Source organism: Lissotriton helveticus, chromosome 6 (genome assembly GCF_964261635.1).
Source record: "Lissotriton helveticus chromosome 6, aLisHel1.1, whole genome shotgun sequence".
Taxonomy (NCBI): domain Eukaryota; kingdom Metazoa; phylum Chordata; class Amphibia; order Caudata; family Salamandridae; genus Lissotriton; species Lissotriton helveticus.
The window spans coordinates 1620276565-1620294732 of record NC_136067.1 but is presented as its reverse complement, the minus strand read 5'-3'; the positions used below and the strand labels follow the sequence as shown (position 1 = coordinate 1620294732).

The 18168-nt window shown below is 48.1% G+C and overlaps 1 protein-coding gene across 2 annotated transcripts in view; it reads left to right on the top strand.

Annotated features, from left to right (window-relative positions):
- Positions 1-18168, top strand: part of AFTPH (aftiphilin) — a 267873-nt gene that overhangs the window by 169193 nt on the left and 80512 nt on the right. For both annotated transcript variants that reach the window (XM_078649420.1, XM_078649421.1), the window contains exon 6: positions 5979-6095. In XM_078649420.1, coding sequence (XP_078505546.1) covers positions 5979-6095 — 117 coding nt within the window. The remainder of the gene's footprint in view (positions 1-5978; positions 6096-18168) is intronic.

Sequence of the window (18168 nt, the reverse complement as noted above, 5' to 3'; positions counted from 1 at the left end):
TTCGGAAATTTTATGTAGCTCTCCACGCCGACGAGGACGACGTCGTAGAACCTTGGCTCCACTCTCAACTCCGCTGACGTCACTGGAGCCATAAAGGAGCCTCGTCATCGTGATGTCCGTTCTCTTTTTTCCGCGCCGTCGACGCTAACGGTTTTTCTGGGGCTCTCCGTTGTTTGGCTTGATACTTTGTGTTTCTGGCTGTATGCCTGTGTTGCTTCTTGTTTCTTCTCAAGGATGTCGTCGAGGAAGCCCGGGTTCAAGCCCTGCAGGGAATGCGGAGGACATATGTCCATTACTGATCCACATGAAGACTACGTCTGGTGCCTATCGTCGGATCACGACGTCGAGGGATGTGCCTGTTGCAGGAAAATAAATCCAAAGGCCTTGAAAGAAAGAGAAGTGAAGCTCTTAATGGCAAAAATGATGGAAAAAAGAGGAAGAAGATGATCGAGGTCGAGGTCTCGCTCCAGGTCGGGCTCGAGATCGACGTAGGGGCATGCTTCAAGAGTCAAGAAACATAAGAAGAAGAGGCCCTCTTCGAAACATCATTCTGATAGAGAGACGGCGCCGAAGTTGGCTTCTACAGTCCATCGACGCCGTAAGGACTTCGTGTCTCCTTCTCCTTGGGATCCAGCTTCTCCCTCGAATCCAGCTTCTCCGGAGAAATTGGCATCGCCTGCAGTTTCTCCTGTTCGATCTCCAATGGTTCCTTCACCGACTTCGGGACACTCTCCGGTTGAAGAGGTTCCTGTGCCGGTTGAGCAGGCAACTCTATCGGATCTGCTGTCGGCGCCGGCTGGCCCGAACATGGGAACACCTGCGCCTGGGTCTGTCCCTGGGGCATATCCTTCTTTTCCTAGCCCGGGACAAGATCCTTCGCATTATCTAAATGCGATGTATGGAGTATTCCATAGAGCTATGTGCCCCTCTGGAGCACCTGTGGGTCCTATGGGTCCATTAGCATTTAATTTGGGAGTTCCTCAGGCCTATGCCCCAGGCTCCATTCATGCCATTCCTCCCGACGGCGCTGTCTTGGCATTTCCCGGCGCAGAAGACGTCGACACCGTTTCCATCTTCTCCGTCATCGTCAGCTCGACCTCGATCGTCGCAGGCTGTGCCGACGGGTCCGTGTACGACGCCAGTTCCAGGTCCTTCGAAGTCGGTCTCAGCTTCACCAGCTTTGGCCCCTAGAATAAGATCTAGGAGATAGGCTCAGAGAGTTTTGGAAGAGCAGAGATTTCATCTAGAGGAAATGGAGGAAGGTGAGGTTGAAGACTCTGATGACTGTTTTATGGAGTTAAAAGAGGCAAGTTGGCTTGACATGTCTCCTGAATGGGAACTTTCTCCTGTTTCGGATGCTCCATCAAAGGATGTTGCGCCCTACCATTCAGTTATTAAAAATGCAGCAGAACTTTTGGACCTTCAGCTTCCTTCTGTTGAATTTAAATCTAACATACTGACGGAAGTTCTCCACTCTACTACTTCTGTTTTGGAACCTCTGCTACCATTTAATGAGGCAATTACCGATCCTGTATTGGAAGTCTGGCGCAAACCATTCTCGGCTCCAGCAGTTAAAAAGACAATTGCAAGGAGATATAGGGTGGCTCCAGGGGATCCTGAATTTTTATCATCACACCCTTCTCCTGAGAGTCTAGTAGTCCAGGCAGCCTGTTCAAAGAAGTTTACTGGTGCCTCTCCACAGGTTCCGGCGGACAGAGAGTCAAAGAAGTTCGACCTGTCCGCTAAGAAGGTGTTTTCTTCGGCTAGCATGGCCCTTAAGTGAACTAATGCCACCTGTCTTATGGGCGGCTATATCCATGCCCTTATGGAATCAGCAAAACAACTTGCCCCCAAATTGTCCGAAGATGACAGACATTTTTTTTATGAGGTGTTACAGGACAATCAAGCGGCTGCTCGTTAGGTGATTCAGAGGGGTTTGGATACGGCAGACTCTGTCGCCAGGATCATGGGATCTTCTGTGGCTACAAGGAGAAGTGCCTGGCTAAAATCGTCAGTTCTTCCCTGATGTACAGGCAGCACTTTTGGATCTGCCTTTCGATGGCTCTGGTCTCTTTGGCAAGAAGGCTGATGCGTCCCTGGAGAGATTTAAAGAGAGTAAGGCAACGGCCAAGTCTTTGGGCCTTCAATCTCATCCTAGGGGTTCATCTTTTAGGAGGTATAGATGCTTTGGGAGATCGTCCTTTCGCTCCTACAAACAACCCCAGCAGCAACAACAGCAGCAGCAAAACACCTTGTATAGAACCTACAGGGGCAAGAATAGAGGTCGTCCACGAGGTCGTCAGCCCTCCTCCTCCTCCTCCTCCTGTACCTCCCCTCCTGTTACCACAGCAAAGCAGCCCTAGATCGCCATTCAGGATCATGACGGTCCTGTAGGGGGTCGGCTTACTTATTTTCTGCAAGATTGGGAATCGGTCACTACAGACCTTTGGGTTCTTAATCTTGTGGATAATGGGTATGCTCTTACCTTTCGGGAATTCCCTCCAAATTACCCCCAAATTAGGAGCTTTTTCGGAGGACCACCTTCTTCTCCTGCAGGAGGAGGTTCTAACATTATTTAAAAAAGGTGCGATAGAGGTGGTTCCAGAGCAGGAAAGGGGTCAGGGTTGCTACTCCCTGTATTTTCTGATACCCAAAAAGGATGGTAGGTTACGTCCAATCCTGGATCTCAGGATCTTGAACCTTTTTCTGAAGCAGGAAAAGTTCAAGATGCTCACCCTTGCGCAGGTTCTTCAAGCGCTGCAACAGGAGGATTGGATGGTGTCGATCGACTTGCAGGACGCGTATTTTCATATCCCGATCCTGAAGTCGCACAGGAAGCATCTCCGTTTCACGGTAGGGTCGCAACATTATCAGTTTGCGATCCTTCCATTTGGTCTTACTACTGCACCTCGAGTCTTCACCAAGGTGATGGCAGTGGTGGCAGCCCATCTCAGAAGGTCGGGAATTTCGGTTTTCCCCTATCTAGACGCCTGGCAGGGTCGCCGGAGAGAGTGTGTCATCTTCTGCAAGTGACAACGCAGCTGTTGTTCAAATTGGTTTTTTTGATAAATGTACCCCAGTCTCACCTAGTGCCTTCTCAGCGCAACCTGTTTATAGGGGCGGTACTGGACACTACTGTCTGTCGAGCATTCCCACCTCCATAAAGGATTCTCGACATTCAGGAAATGATTCCCTTGTTTTACAATGGAGCGGTTGTTCCAGTCCTGAAGGTCCTTCGCCTGCTCGTTCTGTTTGCTTCCTGCATTCTGTTGGTCAACCATGCACGCTGGCACATGAGGACGCTCCAGTCGTGTCTCCGCAGGCAGTGGTATCAGCACAACGGAGATCTCAGGGAGTCTGTGAGGATTTCCAGAGAAGCTGTAGCGGATCTGTCTTGGTGGAGCGTGGAGGGCAATCTGACTCAGGGAAAGCCCTTCCATCTCCCAGCATCGGTGGCCACAGTGATAATGGATGCATCCACTCTAGGGTGGGGTGCTCATCTGGGGGGACCTGGATATCAAGGGTCTTTGGTCTCCTGGGGAAAGGTTGCGTCACATCAACCTTCTGGAGTTACGGGCGATACGTTTAGCGCTCAAGGCCTTTCTCCCTTCCCTTCGCGGTCAGTCGGTTCAAGTCCTAACGGACAACACTACCGCGTTGTGGTATTTCAACAAGCAGGGAGGAGTGGGATCGCATTGCCTTTGCAGAGAGGCTCTGCGTCTCTGGTCCTGGGTTCAGGACCATCAGATTTGCCTGATAGCAAATCATCTGGCCGGAGTTCTAAACGTGCGTGCAGACAGTCTCAGTCGGCAGTTCTCAGCTGACCACGAGTGGAGGCTTCATTCGGAGGTGGTTCGTCACATCTTACGGTCGTGGGGAACTCCTCGGGTGGACTTTTTTGCCACTCCCGAGAACGCTCACTGCCCGTCATTCTGCAGTCTTCTGTATCCGATGCAGGGAGCTTTGGGGGACGCATTTCAGTTGAGTTGGGTCTCAACTCCTTTACGCGTTTCCTCCCAAACCCTTGATTCCTCGAGTTCTGAGGAAGATTCGTCAAGACCGGGCCCAAGTCCTATTGATTGCCCCGGATTGGCCAAGAAGGGTGTGGTATACAGATCTTCCCCACCTCTCCTCGCGCCCTCTGCTCCGTCTCCCTCTCAGGGCAGACCTCCTCTCGCAGTCGCAGGTTCTACACCCCCACCTCCAGACCTTACACCTTCATGCCTGGAGATTGAACGGGACAACCTGAATTCTTGTTCTCTTCCTTCTGACGTGGTGGACGTTATTTTGTCCGCCAGACGTCTCTCCACCAAGTCTATCTATTCCTATAGGTGGTCCAAATTTGTTCAATGGTTTGGGCAGAAGTCTGTTGACCCTTTGAGGGCTCGCTTATCCAACATCCTTCAATTTGCTCTTTTTCTAGACCAGCAGGGCTTTGCTGTGGCTAATGTGAACGGCTATTTATCGGCTTTGTCTGCGTTCCTTTGCTTGCCGGACCAGCCGTCCTTGTTTAAATCACCCATTGTGTTACGATTCATTAAGGGCCTTACCAACAAATATCAGCCTACTCCTTTTATTGTGCCTCAATGGGACTTAAATCTTGTCTTAACCTATTTGATGGGTTCTCCCTTCAAGCCCTTACACAAGTGTCCCTTGAGGTTATTGTCGTTAAAAACTATTTTTCTTGTTGCCATTACCTCGGCAAGGAGGGTAAGTGAGCTTCAAGCTCTGAGTTCCAAACCCCCATTCTTGACTATTGATGCTGATAGAATGGTTCTCAGGACCAGGGCTGCTTTTCTACCTAAAGTGGTAACTCCCTTTCATTAGGGACAGTCCATTACCCTTCCTTCCTTCTATCCTCCCCCTCACCCTTCCAAGGAGGAGGAGCGGCTTCACCGCTTGGACCCAAAGAGGGCGGTGAGCTTCTACCTTGATAGAACTAAAGACTATTGTGTGGATGACCAGCTCTTCCTGGGCTTTGCTGGCTGCAGGAAAGGCAGAGCGGTGCACAAGCGCACACTTTCCAGATGGATTGTCTTGTGCATCAAGATTTGTTACTCTTTGGCCGGTAAGGAAGCTCCAGAGGGTTTAAGAGCTCATTCTACCTGGGCAAAGTCTTCTACATCTGCCTTATCTAGAGGTGTTCCTGTTGAGGACATTTGTAGGGCGGCAACTTGGGCCTCCCTCCACACTTTTGCAAAGCATTACAGCTTAGATTCGGAAGTAAGGAGGCACGGTCACTTTGCGCGTTCTGTCCTTCAAGATTTTCTGGTATAAAAGGGTGGACACCCTCATCCGGGAGTGGGGACTGCTGTGGGACTCTATTCACAAGGTGGGGAATCCACTGGCAGATGTATCCATCAGAAGAACAAGTTACTTACCTTCGGTAACGCTTTTTCTGGTGGATACAGTATCTACCTGTGGATTCCTCACTGACCCACCCGCCTCCCTGTTGTCTACCCTTGTATACCTACAATGTTGATACTGTTTAATCGTACTTTCAATGGAAGTGTTTTTTTGAATTGGTTTTACATTGTGTGTATTGTTTCAAATCCTGTGTACTATGTATACTGTACATATTGGTGTCTGTCCGTCCGTGTGCCTCGAAGGCATGGAAAAAAAGGGCGGAACTGACGTCATCACGCCGACGAGGCTCCTTTATTACTCCAGTGACGTTAGCGGAGTCGCGAGCGGAGCCAAGGTTCTACGTCGTCGTCTTCGTCGGCGTGGAGAGCTACAAACAATTTCCGAATGCTGCTGGCGCAGGGGATATTCACAAGGTGAGGAATCCACAGGCAGATACTGTATCCACCAGAAAAAGTGTTACCGAAGGCAAGTAACTTGTTCCTTACATACAAATTGCTTTTCTGGCTGCTTTCTCTGCTACTGTAACACTGAGATATGTATTGGACCACCTGAAAATATGATATATTTCTGTTATTTTGCATTGATGTCTTTATGTACATTTTTATTTTTAGGGCATGTTGGAACCTACAAAGGAACCTTTAAAACCAGTGTCTGCTGCCGAAAAGATCACATCAATAGGGCATACTCCCCCTGTGTCACCAGAGATAACTCCCTCTGATCAGTTGCAGGTAAAAATCAGGATTTTGTACTATTTGTTTAATGACAACGGTTTAAAATGTGTATAAAAGTGTTGAGCTAGCAGATTTAACATTCTCTTACATGGACTCCACTACATTTTTATTCTGTTGACCATCATGAGGCTTTCATCTTTTTAGCAGTGTAGCATTTACTGATCTGTAGCCCTTTTGCTTTATTGCAGGTTTGTGTGAGGCTTGCTTTGCCACTGTTGTTTTTATTGTATATTTTCATTTCTTAAATTTATTTTACTGAATGTTCATTATTGGTTTATTTGATTTTTGATTTAACTTAATTTCCACTATTACTTTCTTCCATAGTAGGGTTGTTTACCTTCAATCTGGCAGTTTTTTCAGAGGTGTATATATACAAATATAAATTTACACATGGGCATATTTACTCCTCCACTGAGGAGCAAGTCCACATCTTTTGCTAGTCACCATTTCTGGGTGTAGGTTTACACTTAGTTGCATGTCTCCTTCCTCTCAATTCAAGGGGTGGAGCCTCCTACAGCACAATTTCCGAGTGTAAGGTTACTACTAGTACTCTTGGGTGAGAGCTCTGACACTGTTTTCTAGAATTAATAAAATATTAGGGCATGTTAACTCATCAGATTTAATGTGTATTAAATAAATAAGTAGTTTAAATGCATTATTGCAATGAATTTTTTTAACAATCATTAAAAAAAAAAACACCCTAACATTTTTATTGCGTAGCAAATTTATTGAAATTAAATTATTTAAAAAAAATTTAATAACTGTAAAAAATATATATTTTTAAGAGTATTGCATGTTAAAATAATAAAAATGAATAATCAAATATAATTTTACAAATTAAAGGTACATAAATAAATATTTGAAATTGTCAAAATAATTTAATTCGTTTAACATTAGTACGAGGTGTTGTTATTTTATTTCCATGCCTCCATTGTTCTCTATGGGAGTGTGTTGAAGCACCTGTCCTTGTTTGATGCTGGACAATCTACAAAGTTTTGTCACATTGTGGCTATACTAACTTTCGTAGTGTAGTTTGTGAATAGCAATAGTTACTCTTTTGTGACTGTGTGTATTAGCATGTCTCTCCTAAACACCTCCTTTAACTTCCCTAAAACTATCACATTTTATAGTATGCATTTCCGAATTTTCCAGCCACTTCCCCTTGTCTCTCCCACATTTATTACGAAAGCATATACCTACGTGTGCGGAGATCTCTTCACTGAAATTATAGGAGATGCAGTGGTCTCCAGCCATCGGTGTGGCAGGGTATGCTCAGACGTGAGTCCCTTGCTCACTTTGCCACTGGATTCAAGCAAGCCGGGCTGAAGACGGCTGTAATGCCAGAAACCGGTCCTCGGAAGCTTGTTTCCGGTCCAGGGAAGGCATGGCTTGGCAGTTCGGGCTGGACTGTTCCCATGAGGCACAGGGTCAGAATGATTTGCATATAGCCATGTCTGAACTGGGGTGGCAGAGTGGGCTAAAGAACGGTGATGGATCAAACCCAGATCTTTTGACTGGGTGTGAGTGTTTGATTGGTTCAGATGCTCCGTCCATCACCACCCCTTTTGTACCATCGGTTTATGAATAGCATTTTCTAATATGAGAGTAGTATGACTGTAGTTCTACTTAATGTACTCCAAAATGCAGTTTGTGAATTCGGCTCCCAGTGCCCAATATTCCGCATATTTAGATGTCTGTGCACTGAAACTCAATATTGCTATTTAACAACCTGTTAGTGTATTGTTGGCCTTCCTCAGGGTTCATCCAATCCCTACCTTAGCTGCAAAGTTTGTAATATGTTTTTTCTAGAGGAATACGGCTCTCATCCCTGTTATTGTTGAAAAATTGGATTGCTTTCACTTTAGGTTGATCTCACCTCATCAGCTGGGCGGAGGGACAACTTACTCTAGTGTCACATTCTTCAAGCGGTGATTGCCACCAGATACCTACTAACCCACTCTTCTCCACCATGGTAATTGCATGAAAACCTTTGCCGCTAAGGTAGAGATCGCAAAGGCCCCCAGGAAGGCCCACAACCTATAGGGGTGAATAGTCTCGGTCAAAACATGTAGGCAAGGTCATGTTAGATGTATGAAACTCTGCTTTCATAAAACTTTCTGGCTTCAGTTTTTTTTAACCATGTGCAGGATAACCCAACAATAAAAGAGATATCTTTTGGGTATACCCTGAGACATTTATGGAAACTGGATCCTTGTTAAGATCCAGTGAAGAGAATTTATTTGAACTCCTAATAAGTGGTTGAGTCCCTCAGATTGGTATGAACCTATTCAGATGGGGATAAGGCACCCATGATGAAGCATGCTACAAATGAAAGTGGGTGAGGTGTCTTGCTCATTATCTGTAGTTTATATATACACCTGAAGGCAAATTAAGAGTAATTTCAGCCTGGGGCCAACAGACCTTTGATGTGACAATCTAGTTAGATAGTAAGGACGTGTTGAGTGTTTCCCTTTCACTGCCCTTGTGTGATAAACCTATATATGTCTAGTGGGCTCGGCCATGTGTTCCACCACTAGCTCTATTTTTTTTGAGTGCTGTGTTGTATAAATTGCAAATAAACAAAATAAATCACATTAAAACAGAACCTAAAAAAAATTGAGATCAGAGAAATTCAACATTTTAGAAAAGCAGTATATTGCTTTCCAAAACATTATAATACCCGGTTTTAATTGCCTTAAAAGGTGAAATAATCACCATATTTTCTCAATTCAAGTTGGTGGTGCTGAACGAAGATTGTTGCTGCATTTCCTGAAAAAGCTCCACAGAGGGAACTTGCTTTATTAGCCTTTTTGCTGTTTCACATCTCGTGTCAGCAGCAATATTAAAGCTATCAAAGTGGGGTACTCGGCAGGGCAGTTTTGTAGATGAGGCAGCCCACCTTAAAGTGGATCGGGACAAGCGTGGTTAATGAGTGAGATGAGTAAGGATCCAGAATAAAAAGTACTTGGTCCACAGTCGCATTAAAAATCTATTTATTCAAACATTTGATTATGCCTGAGATTTAAAAAATTTGAAACTTTCCCCCTAATGTCACCTTCCTAAGCTAACATTTGTGACCCTTATGAATAGCCTGTCGTAGTCAACCCTGCCTATTTTCTTTTAGCTCAACAATTGGATAGTTATTTCTAAATATTGAGCGGCAATTGAAATTATAACCACAGTAAACTCTGCCCACTGTTTCAGTTAACACAAGTACTTACTGCATGTTTGAATTGTTTAGTTTTCATTCCCCCCATTTATGCCAGTACAATTGTTTTTATCATATTCAGTACATATTTACTAGTAAAGGATCGCTGCATACGAGAAGGCGCATTGCTAATTAAGTGAACATTTATGCATGCATTTATTTATTTATTGTACTTTTTTATGCTGCATAGCTTTACAAAGAAGCTGTCTATGTGCTGCACTGATAAACAACATTTTGGATAGGTATCTTACATTAAAACAGTAAGATCAATTATCAAGAAACTGAAAACCATAGATAAACTCAAAGCTGAAGAGTATTTGTAATTGGTACACCCGCACTGGAGGACATTGAGGAGGCAGAACACAAAATGGAGCTGACGGTAGCAAATTTAGGGGGTTTAACAAATGAAAGGGATGAGCACATGTAAGTAGTAGCAATACAGAGTGGGGAGCAGGTGCAAGAGAGTATATGCTGAAAAGCTTAATGTTTTTGATATCCTTAGGAAAACGCAATCATTTGAATACACAGGTTTTTGAATTTAGTTAGCAAGTGTTCCCAGTTAAAATAAAACTTACTAGAACACAGCTAGATCACACACAAGTTCATTAAAAGACCTTTCTGTTATGACACACTGTACATAGAAGATGTGGGTAATTGTAAAAAAACATTTTCACAAAATGAAGTTCCTCCTCACATAACAGTCTTCCTCATCAGAGGAGCCAAAAACCTTTTGCTGTGCCCTCTTGAACTAATTAGTTGGATTGTTGCCAGTATGTAGCGACATTCCACAGTACTAATTGCATTGACATTTGATCACAGTATTTGGATCCTCATTAATAACCTTTAATATATATATTTTTTTAGTTACCTCTTTGTGTGCACTCATTTGAAGATTAGCTAAAATGTCCTATTGAGGAGGTGTGGCCAAGCACCGGCTGAAGATGGCCTTGCTGTGAGAGGGCTCCGTCCGTCCCAGCCCGCGTCTATCCTGGATACTGGTCCGTAGTATCCCTTGACAGTTTCCACGACCGGAACGCCTGCGGAGCCCTTCCCGCTGGTTCCGGTTTCGGGAGCTTGCCTGGTAGCTGAGAAATCGCCCTTGAAAGCTGCGGCCGTGACGAGGCCTGAAGCCGGGACGTGCAGTGATTAGCCTGGCTGAGTGTGGAGCTCCGTCCGGCCCCTTGTTGACCAGCGGTGGCGCCGTGGCCCGAGAAGCAGACACCGGGACTCTGAGAAGCTGCAGCGCTTGGGCGTTCGCGACGGCGATGCACAGCGGCGGCTGGCAGAAAGCCTGAGGGGCAGTGCGGGGGCCCCGGTGCAGCAGCGAGAGACAGGCTACGTTGGAGGAAGCAGGGCGAGCTTCCTCCGCTTACCCCCCGGGGGGCTGTGGACCGCACTGGTGCCTGTGGCTGGTGCCTTCACCTCTGCTAAGGCCTCCGGTGCGACAACCTCGGCCGTCCCATAGCGGCAGTGGTGCAGCGGATTAGTGCACTGCAGGGTGCTTGTGCCAGCGGGCCGTGGGAGACCCGTCCTGTAAGCTTAGCTGGGGCACCGCTGAGCCCCTGGAGGTGTCCGCTCCCCCTGGTCCCGGCAGGTGAGTCCCTCTGCTGGCGGGGCAGGAGGAGCCAGAGGGTTGGTGCCCCCTCGTGTCATCAGAGGTGCATGACCCCTGCACACCAACAGACTCCATGGGGGCCTCCCCCCATGTCCCTGTGGCTTTTGAAGGCGCTGATGGAATACCGAATGGGCCACTAAATGTATCCCCACGGTGCCAACTGGGCTTGATTTTGAGGCCAGGACATCCATTGCCACGGGCGAATTCCGGCGGCAGTGTCCCGCTGCATCCAGAGGTGAAAGGGGCCGGTGGCGGTGACAAAGGCCGGATCCTGTGGTGCCAGGGCGGTAGCGGGACGCACTGTGGTGCACGAGGTGGAGGCACCGACCGTGTGGTGGTGAGTGGGGGCGGAGCATCCCCAGGGTTGAAGGACCTAATACACAGACGGGGCGGCGACGCCCTGCCCGGTGCCGCCTTGCCACTATTCGAGATTTTCCTGCTGGGAAGGACCAGACAGGCCAAGATGGACCGGGCCAAGACCAAGGGGACCCGTGGAACCAAACCCACGCAGTCCAATAAACTTGACCGTTATACTATCCCCAAGGATGCGCAACAAGCCAGGGCGCCCAGGGACTCTGGTTCCGGGGGTCTGGGCAAGGAGGAGCAGGAAATCTCGCTCAAGGATGTCATGGCCGCCATATCAGGAGTCAAGACTTCTCTAGATACAGTGGCTGTTTGAAGTCACCCTCATCAGAGCAGACATTGGGCAAACTCCACGAGAAGGCCGCCTGCATCGAAACAACCTGCGCATTCTTGGTGTCCCGGAGAAATCGGAGGGGCAAGCGCCAGACTTATTTGTGGAGGACCTCATCCTCAAGCATCTACAACCTAAAGGCCTCAGTAAGTTCTTCGTCGTTGAACACGCCCACAGGGACGTTATCTTTCAAAACTCCAGAGCTGGCGCTCCCCTGCGATATGAGAACTCTGACGTCTCCTTCTTTCCGGATTTTAACCAACGGGTGCAGCGACAAAGACGATCGTTTATGTCGGTTAAACGCGTCCTCAGGGACCTGGGCATGAAGTACTCAATGCTGTTCCCCGCCCGTCTTCGGATCGAGGCGGATGAACGAGTGTGGTTCTTTGACCATCCCGAGGCAGCAGTGGACTGAATTGAGAGCAGGGGTGCGAGGAGTCCGGCCGATCAGGCTGGAGGTGGCACAGATAACAGCCAACCGGCTTGAATCGACACCATACCAGCGATTTGACTCGTATTATTCTCAGTGTGGGGTGGGTAATGGGAACGGGTGGGGGGGCTCCCTTTAGTTTTCTGGTCGATTGGTAAGTGATTTCGACAGGACCTGTTTGTTTTGTAGGTATAGGATGTGGACCTCGTAGGCTCAGATGGGGTGGACCCAGCCTCCCCTCGCCACCCCCCCCCCCCTTCTCCCCCCTGTATAGGGTCTTTTCTTTTCTTTCTTGAAACTTTTCTGAGGCGACAGGCACTTTGCAAAGTTTTTAATGGGCAGTTCTAAGCCCAGCGGGCAGGGCAGTGGGGTGGGGGTTGTTGGGGTGGATTGTTTAATTCTTTGGTTTTTATTTTGATTGCATCAGCAATGGTTATGGATACATTGATTGGGGAAGCAGCGTTGCATTCTGTGATTTCCAGTGTACTTAGTGATGGCATCGGTCGGGGGCAGTGGGGTTAAATTGATGAGTTGGAATGTCAGTGGGTTGGGGGATAAGATCAAGCGTAGTGTTGTTCTTCAGTGCATTAAGCGCCAGGCACCTGATATCGTCCTGCTGCAGGAAACCCATTTGATCGGTAATGCATGTAAAGCGCTGCATAGAGGGGGCTATGTCTTGCTGGCCCATGCAGGTTTCACCACTGGCTCCAGGGGAGTTGGCATACTTATGAAAAAATCCTTTCCCCTCGTAGTGCAGGATGCCTGGTCGGATGCTAGAGGACATTATGTTGGAGTCTCGGGCACATGGTTGGGCCGTCCTGTCACCTTTCTCTCGATTTATGTACCCCCGGGTCTACAGGCCACCACATTTAGGAACCTAGGTACGCTGTTGTTAGAAATCCCGGAAGGCCTATTGGTGCTGGGAGGGGACTTTAATTAGGTGGTCTCTGGGGATCTGGACCGGCACCCTCCACGTGATCTCCCCCGCTCACTGCTGGTTACCTGACTTTTTAGATTCCATGGGGTTGGCAGATGGATGGAGGGCTTTTCATCCTGACACCGCCCAATATATTTTTCACTCAGGGGCCCATGGTAGTCTATCCATAATTGACTACTTTCTCTTACCCGCTTCCCAAATCTCCCATGTCCAGTAGATAAAACACCTAGCCAGAGGCATTTCAGATCACCTCGCCGGTTTGGCTCCAGTTGACGCTCGGATTCCAGCAGGTGGGGCGTGTGGCCCCCATCAATCCATGGTATTTGCGTGATCCCCATGACCGGCGGGAGCTCCGTAAGGCCATTGAGAATTACTTTAATGAGAATGAGGGCTCGGTGGAGTCCCCCCAGGTGCTCTGGGAGGCATTGAAGACATTTATAAGGGGTCAGGCCCTTTCTTTAATCTCAGGGAAGAAGGAACAGTACAAAGAGTTGGTAGCACTGGAGGCAGAGGTGGAGAGGCTGGAGGTGGATTTGGAAGTGGACGTCACACCCGACAAACTCCATCTTCTTAAACTCAAACAACAGGAATACAGAGGGCGCTAGCGACGGACCAGGCAAGGGCCATAGGCAGAGCAGCTCAGGGTCGAGTGTATGAGGTGGGAGATAAGGCCGGGAACTTTTGGCCTGGTTAGACAAGAGGGAGTGGTCAAGTAGACTAGTTCCGGAACTTCGAGGTCCTGATGGTGATACCCTGTCGGACCCGCAAGCTTTTGTGGACTCCTTTGCGGCCCACTTTCAGACAGTCTACACCTTGATTGCTCCCTACCCGGTTGAGGACTTCCACCAGCTGCTTACTGATATTACCCTACCCAAACTGTCAGGGGTCGAATGTGACCTCATGGACAGTGACATATCCTACGAGGAAGTAGCGGCAGCAATCCGTTCGTTTAAGCCGGGCAAAGCCACGGGCCCAAACGGATTACAGATTACAGATCGAATTGTACAAGCTTAAACCTGACAAACTGGCCCTGTACCTGAGGACCATGTATGAGGACTCGAGGCAAGCGGGCATCTTGCCATTGGACCAGCACACTGCCACTATAGTAACCATACACAAGGAAGGCAAGCCCAAGACCAAGACAGAGTGAGGTTCCTTCTGACCGATATCTCTATTGAATGCGGAGCCCAAAATCCTTGCTAAGATTCTTGCTACTTGTCTCCTGACGGTGATTGAGACCTTGGTCCATCCATACCAATACGGCGCTGAACCTACGCAGAGTTCGCGGGGTATTGAGCAGAGCTTTTTCTATATTGGAACCGGCAGTTATAGTTTCCCTGGACACAGCTATGGCCTTTGACACCATCGAGTGGCCATACCTGTGGGCGGTATTGGAGAAGCTGGGATTTGGTCCAAAGTATATTCAATGGGTGCAGCTATTGTACTCCCTACCTGTGGCCCAGGTGGTGGTCAACAACAAGAAGTCAGCTACCTTCCGGCTGGGCAGAGGAACCCGTCAGGGCTGCCCTCTGTACCCACTGTTTTTAGCCTTACCGTTGGAGCCACTGGCAGCTTGGATTAGTCAAGACTTGATGATTAGGGGCATGCGTTGGTCCTTAGATTGGGAAGACCGGATCTCCCTTCATGCCGTGACATCCTCTTGTATTTGACCTCCCCTAGGAGATTCTTGAGTGTGGTTTTGGACATTTTCACCATTTTTGTAAGGTACTCCGGTTACTCCATAAACTGGAGCAAATCCCTCATGTTCGTAGTGGCGGGCGAGCTTCCGATTCCGCCGCATGGATGCCCGCTACAGACTCGTACCGACGAGTTTACGTATTTGGGTATCTTCCTATCTTTGGATCCTTCTCTTTGCTGTTCTCGCAACCTTCAGCCCCCGCTGATCCAGCTGCGCAAAGATATTTCCAGGTGGAAGACACTTCCCCTCTCCCTGTTAGGAAAGGCCGCCATCTTTAAGATGATGTGTTTGCCCGGATTTATGTACGCACTCCAGAATTCTATGGATCCAATACCTGCGCCATATTTCTGTAAGGTAAGAGTGCCTCCAGCGGGACCTGCTCTGGGATGGTAAACCTCGTATTGCCCTTGCCAAACTTTCACTGAGTTGGTACGACGGGGCATCAGCCTCCCTGATATAAAATTGTATTACTGAGCGTCTCACCTGTCCTCCATTAACCACTGCACCTATGTCCAGCCTGGTAACCCGGGATACAATATGGATAGGTGGCTCCTCTCGGAGGGGAAGGGGGGGGGGGGTTGGAGACCTTCAGTAGAGCCCTCTAGGCCCCGGTACTTTCCACTAACTGGCCCCACTAAACTTGCTGTGTACATTTGGCACGCAGCTACCTCACGTTTAGGCTGGAGACGGAAGCTAACGCTTGCGACGCCGCTATGGGGTTCCGAGCAACTGGGGGACCTGTGGAAGTGTAAGGGGTTCGGCAGATGGTATCTCATAGGTATTACCAGCATAGGGGATCTGTGGGACAAAACTGACATTAAGCCCTTTGCAGAACTACAGAAGGGGAGAGGAGTTGGCCTAACGGCTAGGGCGCTCGACCTCGGACCTGGGGATCTGGGTTCGAGTCTCGGTAACGACGCCAAAAACCTCTGTGATTCTGGGCAAATCACTTAATCTCCCCGTGCCTAAAATGAATGCGTGTCCTTATGTAACGTAACTGGTGCTATGTAAAGCTCTCTGATACCTGATTCAGTTCGGGTCTAGTTCGCGCTATATTAAACTCTGCAAAAAAAAACAACAAAAAAAAATATCACGTGGCTGAATCTGAGTGCTTCCAGTAGACAAAGGTTCGACATGACCTTCGCACACACCTTAAGCCTGGGACCACACTGGAAGACAGAGTACTGGACAGTCATCTCCCTGATAGTACCATCTCCCGGATATACAAAAAGTTGGTCAACAATATCTCGGACCCCCTCAGGTTCTCCGAGAGAAATGGACCAGGGATGGTATAGAGATGGACGACGAGGAATGGCAAGAGGCAGTTTCCTCCCCCAGGGTCGTAGCAATACCAGCTCGTCTCCGCCTTGTACAGCTAAAACTTCTCCATCGTATTTATGTAACGGGCCCCAACTGGTACGAATAGGAAGGGTAGATGAAGGCACCTGCAGGCGGAATGTGGCCAGCTGGGAACCTTTTTTCACATAGTTTGGGAGGCACACATATTCAACCCTTCTGGCACGAGGTTCACGACATTTTCAACACTGTTCTGTCTGTGCAGCTCCGAGCAGAGGCCCATAGGGGTCGCCTGAACATTTGGGAGCCAACTGACTTAAATGTTTGCATGACGCAGTGGGTAACGCTGGGGCTAATGCTAGCTAAGAGGAATATCTGTCAGCGTCAAGGCCACTCCTTAAGTTCCGGATGATGCACAACAGGGTCCACCTCCAGACTTCCCCAACTCTGGATAACACAACTCAGAGTAGTAAGGTAGTCAGGTGAGGGAAGAAAAGTATTAGGGAAGGAACAGCGGGGAGCGGATGACCTGCAACAAAAGAATACAGGGTTAGCACTTGTTCTACAATATGCTACTCTCATATTGTCTCGCTAGGACAACTCAATACCTTAAGACTGACCGTGGTAAATCCGTGTATGCAGTACACCAAACACGAGAGACACCTTTCTCCTAATCTTGGGGCATACCTACAACAAGAAGTCATAACCGATTAGTATACCTTTCTCACGCCGCACCCCTTGTAAATGCGCATTTCACTTCACCATACATACCAGTGAATCGTTCCTCAGAACAGTAACTTCAGACAGACACGCGAACAGGACTTCCTTTCCCCGAAAGGAATAGAAACAGGGGAGTTCAAAGTTACTTATCATGAGATACTCTTACTCCAGAGAAGATAAGTAATCCAGCAACAAAAATGATAAACTCAAGGCCCATTCCTACACTAGAATCCTCCTTGGGACCAATTGTGATTAATGAACGGTAACGACACGCTTCCCTCAGCGCTGTGAGGCTTTATAATTCCTGGATTCTGTAATCCACGTGGTTTTAAATCTCCCAAAAATAATACCAAAATTGCTGCTTACCAGGACAGTTCCCCGGATGTCTTAACAAAAAAATAAACGATTCCTTTGTAATCAAAGGGCTTCCTTCAGCGCTGTAGGCTTTCACTGTAGCGTTTCCCTTGATTCAAAACGCTTCCTTTCAGCGCTAATGGCTTTCTCTTGAAGATCATTCAAGCTAAAGAAGCTCAAGTGATTATGCTTCCTACAGCTTGATTCATAGAAGATGCGCTTCCTTCAGCGCTGTAAATTGCAGTTATATTGTCCGCGCTTTCATCAGCGCATACTCTGGAGGCAGGCGCTTGATCCCAGCGCGAGGAAATCCAGAACTGAGGAGGATCCACGCTTCCAGCAGCGTGATCCTCGGAGGCAACGCTAAACACAGCGCCAGCAAACGGAACGGCGGAAAGAGACTTGGAATATCACAAGCCCCAAACAGACTCCCACGAAACAGAGCCCAGGACGCCAGGAGTCTTGAGAACAGCAAACACAACAGATTACGCGCATCTCCTACAGCGCACTGCTGGGTAATATAAATGAAGCTCCTCCCCCAACTCCTAGGCTTTCTGGGAGTTGTAGTGTTCTTAAGTAGAAACTTCAGTAGGCGCCTAATGAATCACCGGAGGGCGCGACTCAGCACCTGACCATATCGCCCAGCGGTGGGGTGCACTGACCCCGCCCACAATCCAGGACTGGGAAAGGGACTTGGACTGGGCAATGTTTAGAGGAAAGACTCTATGTAGCACGTGGCTGCCCTAAGAAATGGTCCCGGGTGTGGGGCCCTTGGAATTCCTACAGTGGAGAAATATGTCGGCCTTCCTTGACCCCAGTAAGGGACGATCCCCCGTCACCCTAGACTTTCCATCAGGTGTAACTGTATTTATGTATACTCACCTACTGTACCAACGAGGCCTTTTGAATTGCTCCCTCTGAATTGTGAAATGAAATGAAATGAAATGAAAATTAGTTTTATAGAGCGCGTCTAGCTGCCCCAGGGCGTCCAAGCGCTGAATGCTAACCGTGTGTTATCAGCTGAATTAGTGAGCAGAACAGAAACAAACTATTTATTAAACAAAAAAGTTTTCAAATGTTTCCTAAAAGAGGTAAGGTCCGAGTTGGACCTTAAATA